This window comes from Podarcis raffonei, chromosome 10, assembly GCF_027172205.1.
Source record: "Podarcis raffonei isolate rPodRaf1 chromosome 10, rPodRaf1.pri, whole genome shotgun sequence".
NCBI lineage: Eukaryota > Metazoa > Chordata > Lepidosauria > Squamata > Lacertidae > Podarcis > Podarcis raffonei.
This window is the reverse complement of record NC_070611.1, coordinates 7650172-7662687: the sequence shown is the minus strand read 5'-3', so window position 1 is coordinate 7662687 and position 12516 is coordinate 7650172. Positions and strand designations below refer to the sequence as shown.

Genomic DNA, 12516 nt, shown 5'->3' with positions numbered 1-12516 from the left:
GAAAGCACGGGGTTGAGAGGCTTTCTGTTCCCCTGGATTACCTGCTCTTTACCGCTCAATACTGCAAGGAACACGGGTGGCACTGTGGGTTAAACCACAGAGCCTAGGACTTGCTGATCAGAAGGTCAGCGGTTCGAATCCCCGCGACGCGGTGAGCTCCCATTGCTCGGTCCCTGCTCCTGCCAACCTAGCAGTACGAAAGCACGTCAAAGTGCAAGTAGATAAATAGGTACCACTCCAGCGGGAAGGTAAACGGCGTTTCCGTGCGCTGCTCTCGTTCGCCATGCTGGCCACATGACCCGGAAGCTGTACGCCGGCTCCCTCGGCCAATAAAGCAAGATGAGCGCCGCAACCCCAGAGTCGGTCACAACTGGACCTAATGGTCAGGGGTCCCTTTACCTTTACCGCTCAGTTGGAGCAGATGTCAATCTTTGTCAATTGCTCTGATTCTATGGTACAGAGCAGGTTTTCCCAGGGGAGAGTGCTGGGACAAGCAGAGTTGTGACGAGCCCAAAGTCAGAAGCAGAAATTCCTTTCAAAAAACACCGGCTTGAATTATACTTGATTCATTGTTGATGTAATTTAATAAAAGTGTGATCTCTTGTGAAACTTAGTACTGAACTTTGGATACAATATGTTCTGTGCTCAAAACTGAGGTGTTGCAGCAGAAAATCATCTTGATAATTAGGTTGTACAGCAGGGGTGGCCAATTGGCAGTCTGCTGGCCCACTCCAGTTCCTGGTGCTCTGCCAAATTTTACTATAGAGGGGTGTGGGGAGGATGGTGGAGGTGGAACTGGCTGCAGCTTGACTAGCAAGGAAAAGGTTTTATAAAATATATAATGAGAGATTCCATACATTAATATTATAAACCTTGTGAGTGCAATATGTCAATCAGAATTCCTGTATGTAATGCAATGCTTGGGAGCATGTGATTCAAACTTGGGAAGCCCAATGCTCTTCGATGGTGCCAGATTTATTATGACACCTGCACATAATAAATTTCTGGACCACTGCTTGGAGAAGAGAGTGACCCCTGATAAAATTGTTCATCCCAGTTGTAGGGGAAGAAAATCAGGTTTAAATGCAGCTTTAAACTGGAACAATACTCTTAGTTGAAACTGAGTTCACAGTCCTATTAATTTCCTGGTTCCAACAGGATTTTCTTCTTGTTGACGTCTTTCGATAGAAGCAAATATAGATTGAACTATACAAGCAACTTCCTGACATATCTGATATTTTTTCTAAAGTGGGAGAACAAGTTTGACAGTGAAATCATATACATGTTTACTTGAAATCTAGTTCAGTGAGACTTGCTCATTTGGATGGTATTCGGCAAAGTTTTACTGAAATTAAACCTATTGAAATGAATGGACCTAACTTAGTCATGTTTATTAATTGAAATGGGCCGACTAAGGGGCCTATTAATTGCCATATTGGACCCCCACATCTTGTAAGTACGTTTAGGATTACCACTTAAAGCTACTTGGAAGTGCTAAGACACTGTTGTATAGGTAATCAATGCTAATTTTGCCTCCCATCCCCCACTCTTTTTTGAAAGGTGGCTATCATCCAGTGAAAATTGGAGATCTTTTCAATGGTCGGTATCATGTTATCAGGAAATTAGGATGGGGACACTTCTCTACAGTCTGGCTATGCTGGGATATGCAGTAAGAAACAACAACTTTCCTCCTTTGCATGTTAGCTCTCTAAAGCAGGGGTAGCCAAGCTGGTGTTTTAGACTACAGTTCCCACCAGCAATAATAAGTGTGACTACTGGTCAAGGATGATAGGAATCATAGAACCATAGAATTGTAGAGTTGGGAGGGACCACAAAGGACATCTAGTCCAACCCCTTGCAATCCAGGGACATTTGCCCAATGTGTGGCTCGAACCCACGCCCCTGAGATTAAGAGTTACCAACTGAGTTATTCCATCTAGAGAGCACCGGGTTGGCTACCCCTGTTCTAATACATGTAAATGGTGGTTTTGGTTTATTTTGAATAACTAATGGGTTGGAGTCTAGTTGAGGTTATATAAATGTTTCTAGTCTATCTCCTATATAAGTACCATTGTATATTAATGCTGTCTTTGCTTTGAGTCAAATGTGTCTTTAATAACCCTTAAGAGACATTGCTCTCTAACTGTTTGAAAGATAATAATTGAGAAAAGGTTAAATTTATCATTCACACCTGAATATTATTGAAAATTGCCACAAATTGTTTTAAAGTTGTACTTATTCTCCAGTAGGACATTGGATGTCTGTCTTAAATAGGAAAAAAGTATTGGCTCTGATAGTTTGTTTACTTCCTGTTTTAAAGGGGGAAAAGGTTTGTTGCAATGAAAGTTGTGAAAAGTGCTCAACATTATACAGAGACAGCCTTGGATGAAATAAAGTTACTTAAATGTGTAAGTATTATGATAACACTCCCAAGCTTAGTGACTGAGTGTAAATGAAATTGTGTGTGTGTGTTTAATTTTGTGATTCTGTAAAACATAGTAAGTAAAATTGTAACTACCAAGTAATATTTTTTAGCTGCAGTATCTTTAAAAATAACTTTACATTTTTTTTCAAATGGTAGTTTTAATTTAAGTGACTTGTTTCATTTCTTTTTTTAGGTTCGCGAAAGTGACCCTAGTGATCCAAATAAAGACATGGTTGTACAATTAATTGATGACTTCAAAATTTCTGGCATGAATGGCATACGTATCTTTTTTTTTCTTGCTGATTGCCCAGTGTCTTGATTTTAAAAGAGAGGAAAACCTTTATGCTTTTTCAAGTAAAACACTAGGCTAGCAGGTAATTTTTTAAGACATTGGGTTGGCTCCAGACATAATATTCTACAAATGGAAGGGCTTCTTCCATTCACATAGGGGATTCTTATTCAACACAGCCTTTGAACTGTAGGAAATGGGTATCTTCAATTATTTTTTATTCCAATGAGAAGTGGGAATTGGCAAAAATCTCACCCTGCCTCATTCCTCCAGCACTAATGGAACTTGGCTGAGTGCAAGACTGGATCCAGCCCAGAAATATTGTTGTTATTATTAGTGCATAACAGTGAAGGAAATACTGAAAATATTATATGGATATTTAGAATGAGCTGTTGTGGTAGACTTGAAAACAATGTTTATTTGAGAGGTGCTTCATGTTTGTTTATAAACCTGTAAGCTGTTATCTTTATGGGGTTTTTTTTTAAAAAAAGGAAGGCGTACCTGTTCTTTCTGTTGCTTTTATAGTAAGTTATCTGTATATTTTTGTTGGTTTGGATTTTTAAAAAACATATTTCAGGTTCTGATCTGAACACAAGTTCAAACTCTAGTCTAGGATATTTGGCTTCTTCTGACAATGTTGACTCTGTGAAATTCATATTAAATAAATTTTCCTTCTGCTCTGTAAAAATGGCCAACACATTATTTTAATAAATAAAAAAGTTGACTACAACCCAAAAATCTTCTGGGCTTCTCTAGTTTGCTGTTGCAGTTCCATGTTAAAATTAGGTATAAAAGAGTAGACCCATTGAAGTTAATGGTCAGGTATCTGTGACCTGCTTAATTTCAGTGGGTCTCTTTTGAGAATGAGTTAGCAGGCTTACATTGATTTGGTTTTTCTGTTGGGTTCAAAATGGAATGACTGACCACTGCTAAAATATGCACAAGGTCAGTAAAGACATAATGTAAACCGGGATTAAGGAAAAGTGGTTGGAACTGAGCATTCCCACACACACCCCTTTCATTTCTCCAGGACAGTTCAATGTTACACTAGACCATTGCCTACCATGCTCTGAAACAGAGGGTAGGGAAGAGGAGCTTGATCCCAAAAATGGGCTCTGTCAAAACTGGATATGCTGATTATCTGATTCAACTGGTTTATGTATACATAGCCCAGCCATCTAAGGATTGGTCAAGCGATAGGAGATTCCCCAGTTGCTAGTAGAAGATGGAAACCAAAATGCTTGAAATATATTCTTGGAAAACTTTCATTACACAAGAACAAAGGATAATGTTCTCAGTTGAAATGTGAAATATTTTCTTGTGTGGTGGGCTTGTAAGCATGGTTAGAAAGTCATTAAATTACTTACGATTTATCCTTAATTGAATCTCAGATGTCTGTATGGTTTTTGAAGTACTTGGACATCACCTTTTAAAATGGATAATTAAGTCCAACTACCAGGGCCTTCCTATCCGTTGTGTGAAAAGTATAATTCGACAGGTAAGATGTTTAATGCAACAAAGCTACAAATGTGCTAATACTTCAGTGCTGTTTGCAAAATTGATCAACTACCCAGCTAGGTTGATAGGACTACATTTTTTTAGAAATCTCTCTAAATCTGCTATTGCATGTGATGCCTTCAATTACTTGCTTGATTAAATTGTTTAAGTCTAAACAATTTAAGTAGCAATTGCTTTAAAATATATCCTATGTGCATTTCATCTCATCACTTAACAGCACATAGCTGGAGTGAAAAATGCTTTTCCCACAAGAAGTTAGTTGCTGAAAAAGTGCCAGTTATTTTACTAAAACATACATCATCTAATTGAAAGAAGAAAAAGGTGCCTTAATATTTTTATTAAGAATATTTTAGCCATGGTTTATGTGCATAATCCAACAAAGGGATATAGCTAACAAGGCCAGTGGTCAGGGATGATGGGAACTGAAGTTCTGTGAACTAGATTAGTCAGTTCTCTTCCCAAATAATGTATGTATGTCCAAATGTAGTCTTTTGAGTTCTTGTAACACAATGAGTGGAAGAGGCTTTCATTGTAATGAAATTATTCTTCCTTTTATTGGTTTGCAAACCAGGTACTGCAGGGTCTAGATTACCTCCACAGCAAGTGCAAGATCATCCATACAGACATCAAGCCAGAGAACATCTTGATGTGTGTGGATGACACCTATGTGCGTCGAATGGCTGCGGAAGCAACGGAATGGCAGAAAGCAGGAGCTCCTCCTCCTTCTGGCTCTGCAGGTACGGCCGTACTTTTAAACGCTCAGTAAGTAAAAACAGATCGCATACTTGCCGCAGCAACATTTAATTAGTTTCGTTAATGAGAATAGTAAATTTAAACGTGGTTAATTTGAATGTTTAAGAATGTTATTAGAATATGAATAATGTATAAGAAGTGTTCGTTTTAATGTAGCAAAGCAATCCGAGTGCTGCAATTCTTCATATACTTCTGCACTTTTGGTAGGCAGGAAAACCTTAATTACAAGCTTTATTTATACTGGTTTCCTGCTGTTAATGCAACATTCATATGAGCTAAGGTGATCTGGAACATTTCCCCAGTTTTAAGTTTTAAACTGTGTTTTAGGTGTGCACTCTTATATCGTGAAGCATTTTTAAAGACATTGCCCTCTGTATCCCACTTCCTCACACATGAAGGGGATTTCTTTTATGTGCAGAGAGCGATATGCATATATATATATATATATATATAGAGAGAGAGAGAGAGAGAGAGAGAGAGAGAAATGAGACACCAAATAAGTCCCTTAGATTTCATTGCCTTTGAGCTGTGAAACTGGGTTCAGTCCTGTCTGAAATGCATGAAGTCTTAATTAAATAAGCTGAACAAGCAGTACTGGTTTTCTTACTATTTTGTGTATTATTCAGGACATCAATCAGTTATACTTAAAAAAGAATAAGCAATTTGTCAGTTTGTCAGTGCCACCTTGTAATGGCCATCTCATACTGTGGACCATATTAACTCCTCACACTTAATACATTATAATGTATCACATGGAGATGGTAGTCTCTCAGAAAAGGCATGCATTCTGTAACATCTAAGTGTAATGTCAGGGTGTGTGCAGCCCTTTAATGTCTACTGGTGGCGCTGTGGTCTAAACCACAGACCCTAGGGCTTGCCGATTGGAAGGTTGGCGGTTTGAAGCCCCGCAACGGGGTGAGCTCCCATTGCTCGGTCCCTGCTCCTGCCAACCTAGCAGTTCGAAAATACGTCAAAGTGCAAGTAGATAAATACAAGTACCACTCCTGTGGGAAGGTAAACGGCATTTCCGCATACTGCTTTGGTTCGCCAGAAGCGGCTTAGTCATGCTGGCCACATGACCCGGAAGCTGTACGCCGACTCCCTTGGCCAGTAAAGCGAGATGAGTGACACAACCCCAGAGTCGTCCACGACTGGACCTAACCGTCAGGGGTCCCTTTACCTTTACTACTTATTTACTAAACTGAAGCCCCCAAAATTTAGCTTTGACTGGTTTATAAGTGGAATATTTTAATAATATAGTGGTACCTCAGGTTACGTATCCCTCTGGATATGTAATCTTCAGGTTGCAAATGCAGCAAACCTGAAAGTGTATACTTCCGGGTTTTGCCGCATGCGCAGAAGCGATCTGCATGCAGCGCGCATGTGCAGAAGGGCGCCTCTGTTTACAGACTTTTTGGGATACAGAGGGCTTCCGGAACGGATCCCATCCATAACCAGAGGTACCACTGTGCATTGTTTCCATGTTTCTTTTAAGTGGTCTTTGGTAGTATTAGAATCTTGAAAAGTTTTTATAGTCTGTATCAGTAAAATGGATTTACTAGGAACTGGATTACTTACAAGGAAATAATTTAACATTGTAAGGTTGGAAAAGAGTAATATTTCAATATTTTTCATCTTTTGTTAGTTCATGATGAAGAACTTTCTTAGGGCTTAAAACCTAAAACCCATTCACTGGCCCTAACAAGGTTGTAGAGTCTCATATAAATTGTGCAGATTTTTCTCCTTCTCCTTCTCCTCCTCCTCCTCCTCCTCCTCCTCCTCCTCCTCCTCCTCCTCCTTCTTCTTCTTCTTCTTCTTCTTCTCCTTCTCCTCCTCCTCCTCCTCCTCCTCCTCCTCCTCCTCCTCCTCCTCCTCCTCCAGACACTTTAGGTTGGATAAAGATTATCTAAGGTTGTACCTGACCATCAGCCTCTCATTAGAAGATGTTTCTGATTATTGCACAGAATGTACACAAATCACTTTATAAATTTGACTCTTACGTGTTTTCTTTCTTTCCTCTTTTGTTTTCTTTTCTTTTTTAGTGAGTACTGCCCCTCAGCAAAAACCCGTAAGTAGTCTTGTGCTATTCTTCTTGAGTATTCAGGTTTCCTGTTTAAAGAGTTGAGAGTTTAAATTGTTAGCATTTTAAATTTCATCCATGATCCTTATTTAACTACAGTTTTGGTTTATAAATCGGATCTTTTGTCTAAATTAATCTTGCATTACCTTTTCCTCCTGCATACCTGGAAGAGTTCTGAAGCGTTCTTGTTTGCTTCTGCTTAACCATGTGGGTTGCCATTCCATCCAAACTGAAAAACTAAGGAAGACTTTAATTATAGTTAGATTAAAAGAAGCCAAGTTCAAACCATGGTTTCTAAACCTCACTTGTTTAAGCTATAACCATAGGTTTTTTTAATGATAAAATAAAAAAGTACAGTCGCCACCTGCCTCACTTCATTTAGTGGGGGCATCTAGCAAAGGGCCCCTGAAAATGAACTTTAGGGACTGGGCAGGGAGGAAGCAATCCTTCAGATGGTCAGGCCCCAAACCAGTTATATAGCAAGATGTGTATACCGTATTTTTCGCTCCATAAGACACGCTTTTTTCCTCCTAAAAAGTAAGGTGAAATGTCTGTGCGTCTTATGGAGTGAATGTGCGGTCTATTTCTGGCTCCCTTTCTGGCCCCGCCTCCTTGCCCAGGCCTCCATTGTTGAATGTTCTGCAAACGGAGACTGTTTATTTCCCCAGCGACATGTGACCGGCTAATTAGATTATCTGTTTGGAAACTGTAGAAACGGCTCCCTTTCCTTTCCTAAAGAAGCTGCAGAACTGTGAGTTGAACCCCATAAAAGCAGGATTTTCCCCGTTTGCAAAGTAAACTCAACAACTTTGAGCTGATCCTCAAAAAAGGGGGCTTTTCCCCTTTGCAAAAGAAGCTGCACACCTTTGAGCTGATCCTCAAAAAACGGGGCTTTCACCCTTTCCCCCTCTAAAAACTAGGTGCGTCTTATGGTCATGTGCGTCTTATGGAGCGAAAAATACAGTGCTACTTTAAAATCTTTATAAGTAATTTGCATGCTATAAACTTTTCATTGGGGGTTTAAAGGATAATCCTAGCACATTTAATTGCACCCAACAACTAACTTGTCTAGTACAGATGGCAATATGTTCCATTTGTAGCCTAAAAAATAGGTATGCTGTGCTTGCAGTGGTTTATATAGTGAGAAATAATGGGGCCTCTCTATTCAGCTTGTATATCTTATGTCAGCAAAGCAATTATAGCTTGAGGCTACTTTATGCTCTGAATTGCCTCTTGAGTTTCAATTTTATAGAAAGTCAGTTGTGCAATACTATGCATTAGTGTTCTCAGTTCACAGATGCTAGACTTTCATAGGGTAACCCAACCTTCACATTGGATGGCTGTAAGGATCAATAAATGGTAATTAGCTATGTTAAATTTCTTAGATTGGAAAAATATCTAAAAACAAAAAGAAGAAATTGAAAAAAAAGCAAAAGAGACAGGCTGAGCTACTAGAAAAGCGCTTGCAGGAAATAGAGGAACTGGAGCGGGAAGCCGAAAGAAAAAAAATAGAAGAAAATGTAACATCTACTGTATCGTCCAATGAACAAGAGGACGAATACCACCCAGAAGTCAAGCTAAAAACTGTTGAGTTAGAGGAGGTAGCAGATGAAGAACTTGGGAATGAGGATGGTAAGTGCTGGGTCTTCTTAAATTTGGATATAAAAGATGCAGTGTGTCCAGAGATGCTGTTGCAACGATGCTCTGAGCATCAACTGTTTTGTAGGCTGCCATTGGTCAGAGCCAAAGAACCATGAAATTCATTCCATGAGCTGCAAAAGACTTTGCATGTCTTTTCTGCAAAGAGCAGACCCCCAATTCAATCCTGCAAGTGGAGGATGCTTTTTGATATGGAGGGCGTAAGGAACATGGAAATCAATAAGTGCCATTACTATTATGGTGCACCACTGGCTTAGCACACTAAGTTTTGTTCAGAGTGGTGCCAAAATGAAATGCTGAAGAGACATCTTTGTTGGAGAAGGCAACTGTAGAAGTAACCAGCCATTGATATAAAAAAAGTTTTTCCCAAGGTAATAGCTCCCCTCCAGGCAAAAGCTATAGAAGACTATCTGCTTTACTTACATAAGCATAAATTTATGCAGTCCTTTACTTTGCCTTTGCTAACTCAGATGAAATAGTATTGTTGCATAACATGTACTGAAACTGAAAATTCAAATGATACTTCATAATACTTACCTCACTTGGTTTTAAGAGGCCATAATTTTCTGAGAGAAAGTGTAATCTAGTCTTTATATATTTTAATCCCTAAGGTGAAACGGAAGATCAGGATGAAAAGGAAGATACAGAAAAAGAAAACACAGAGAAAGACGATGATGTTGAACAAGAACTTGTCAACTCAGAATCTGCAGATCCCACTTGGATAGAATCCCCCAAAACAAATGGCCACATTATAAATGGTCCTTTCTTGCTGGAAGAACAGATTGAAGATGAAGATGATGAAGAGGAGGAATGCCCAAATACTGAGCAATATAATCTTGATGAGCCAAATGCAAAAAATGATTACAGCTATAGTAGCTCCTACGAACAATTTAATGGTGAATTGCCAAATGGACGTCATAAAATTTCTGAGTCACAGTTTTCTGAATTCTCGGCTTCCGTATTCTCTGGAGCTTTAGATTCTGTAGCTTGTGGTTCAGCTGTTTCTGAAGAATCAGCTGTAACTGAAAGAGACGGAAGTACTCCATCTCATGATAGGAGCAGGACGGTTTCAGCATCCAGTACTGGAGACTTGCCAAAAAGTAAGTGTTTTGGTTTCAGAAATTTGTGACCATTTATCTAAAGCGTACCCATTTTTAATTTTTGCATTGCTGTACTTGGCGGATATTTATTCACTGTAAAGTAAGAGGGAGAGAGTAGAAAACATGTGGTCTTAAAAATATTTCTGTGTGCATATTGTTGAACTTTGCATTACATAACTGTTCTTTTGCCATTTTTAGAAGTGAGTTGCTCTCTTATTAGCACAGCACTGCTTGTTAAGCCTGGGAGCCACAAAACCATTTGTTTCCTATGTACCTGGGCTGCCTTTTGGGCTTGTATTTCTTAAACAACCTACCAAGTCACGTGGCAAATAATGGAGGGGGCAGAAGCAGTAACATGATGTGAGGGCCTGCTGTGGAAATAATAAAAAAGTAAACAAATCTCACCGGGCTTTTCCAAGCTCTTGGGCATGCCTAAAGTAGCTCTTTGTTTGGATCCCATCTTAGCGTTTGAGAATATGTCAGACAATAAGCTTTGCTTGTGCTGGTCTCCCATGATGTTAATTGATTTTGCTGCTTTACAGGCTCTTCTAAGGCAAGGTTTTGTTATTTTGAGATTCCCTTCTTCTACCACTGGAAAAATATGCCATCTGTAATTCTGGTTCACAGCTATTTTAAGACAAGGATATGCATTTTAGGCTGTTCTCCTTGTTGTTTATTTCTGTCCTAATGTCCTGACAAGTTTCGTCTGTGTTAGATATTGGAACCATGGTAAAGAAACAGTATTTTTTTTAAAAAAAAAAATTGGAGGCAGTAAAGCAAGCATTGCTGGGCAACAGAAGTGGTCAGATGTGGACGTCGGAACCCTTAGTGCTAATTGGAGACATACAGTTATCTATGAACCTTGATTTCCAAAAAGAGATCCCATTCAAAAAATATTTGATATGCTGAGAAGCAGGATGTTTGCCAGATTACCAGACAATCCCAGCAGAAGGCTAAGAAACTTTGAGTGAAATATCAAGCTGTGCAGCACAACAAGACACTCCAGGAATTTCCAAAATGCTTGCCTTGTGATTTGCACGCTATTCTGGATGTAAGTGCTTATGTGGTTGCTTTTTTGGGGATAGGAGGAAATAATCTTTTGTGTCCCTCCACTCCTACAGAGAATTCAGAGCCACGATTCCAGTCCCAAAGCTTGAAAAAGAGTTCTGGACACAGGGAAGTCCATATACTTAATTTGCAACCTCAGTGCTTGACGGTTATAGTCTTTCTAACAAAGAGTATCCTTAGCTGCACCTTGATGCCTCATGCTGGATGGATAATGTCCCCACTTTTTAAATACTCACTTCCAGTCTACAGTTACAAAATAAAAGGATTCGAAGTAGTGAAAACATTGTAAGAAACGTAAACAGTTGTTCCAGTGATTTAAAAAGGCAGCCAGTGTGCCTACCTCATCCGTTGATCCCTACATTTATCTAGTACTCGGGACAAGGATGTACATTTGTCTGCTAATGTCCCTATAATTGACCCTGACACAGATAAATGAGCAACATAGTCCTGGATAATCAAGCCAGCCTAATCCCAAGCACTGACTCAAATCTGCGCTCCAGCAGGAAATCTAGGTAAGAACTTGTTTTTCAACAATTTCAGTTCCTCTTTGGTAGTGTTCTACTTTTTGAAGGCTAGGGTCTTTGACTGGGAAGGGGATTTCATTGGGGAAGTGGAGATGTTGCTAAAAACGATTGCTTGGGGAGCTATTAAATATTTCCCCCTCAGAGTTTGAATAAACATAATGAGTACCGCTCTGAATAAGAGACAATAGAGCTGTTTTCTGTGGCTAGAGCTGGGATGAATTTACCTTTGAGCTTTGTTAGTCATGTAGGAGCGCTCTTGAATGTGTGCTGTACTTTGTTTAAAAATAATTGGGCTGGAAAAGGATGGTGGGGGAAGAAGAATGCTTTAAAGATGTCTCAGTAACTATCTTCATTACATCTAACACATGCCCTTTTCCATTTTCTTTTCCCTCCTACATGGCTCAACAGATTGTTCAAAGGATATTAGCTGTATGTAAAAAACGAGTAGCCTGGGCTGGCATGAGAACTGCAGTGAGCTAGCTAGAAATTGACAGAAGTCCTCTACCATGGAATAAACAAGTTTCACTAGCATCCCAAGAAAGAGTGCTGAGAACCGTTGGTCAAACAAAGGAAGAGAATAAAAGTAGAAGGCGACCTGGAACATGGATAGCCAAAATGAATGAAGCAGCAGCATAGTTTATCTCAATGTTTAAGGACCTGGGGACTTGGTTTACATTCCACCAATCTTTCTTGGATCAGATGATAGAGGTCTGTGGCAAAGTACCTCCCAGCACTTTGCAGCTTTTGGAGACGTGAGGAATGGATAGCCCTAATGAGAACACTAGTCACTCCATGTCTTCATATTCGTGTACAGCTGAGCCTCTTCGTGGGATTGAAACTGCTCTGGTAGCCCAGAACATAGTGTTGCACTACTGCTTTCATAATCAGCATCCCCGAAAAAGAGATTAAGGATACTTGGTGAAATACAAGAAGCCGGAAGAAAAGGGTGGCACGGTCTTCAACAGTCGTTCATTTCATTCATTCAAAACACTTGAAGAATTATAAACTCCAGCCTTGTAAGCCACTGTTGCCTCAAATCAGCACGGTGCTAATGGAGGGCATATCATCAAGTACATTTGTACTGCAACTTCATATTTATG

General features: G+C 39.5%; 1 protein-coding gene across 5 annotated transcripts in view; it reads left to right on the top strand.

The window, feature by feature from the left end:
- Positions 1-12516, top strand: part of SRPK2 (SRSF protein kinase 2) — an 87805-nt gene that overhangs the window by 59103 nt on the left and 16186 nt on the right. For all 5 annotated transcript variants that reach the window (XM_053404618.1, XM_053404617.1, XM_053404615.1 and 2 more), the window contains 8 exons: positions 1561-1669; positions 2321-2408; positions 2619-2706; positions 4106-4212; positions 4804-4969; positions 7028-7053; positions 8451-8697; positions 9336-9824. In XM_053404618.1, the coding sequence (XP_053260593.1) occupies positions 1561-1669; positions 2321-2408; positions 2619-2706; positions 4106-4212; positions 4804-4969; positions 7028-7053; positions 8451-8697; positions 9336-9824 (1320 nt within the window). The remainder of the gene's footprint in view (positions 1-1560; positions 1670-2320; positions 2409-2618; positions 2707-4105; positions 4213-4803; positions 4970-7027; positions 7054-8450; positions 8698-9335; positions 9825-12516) is intronic.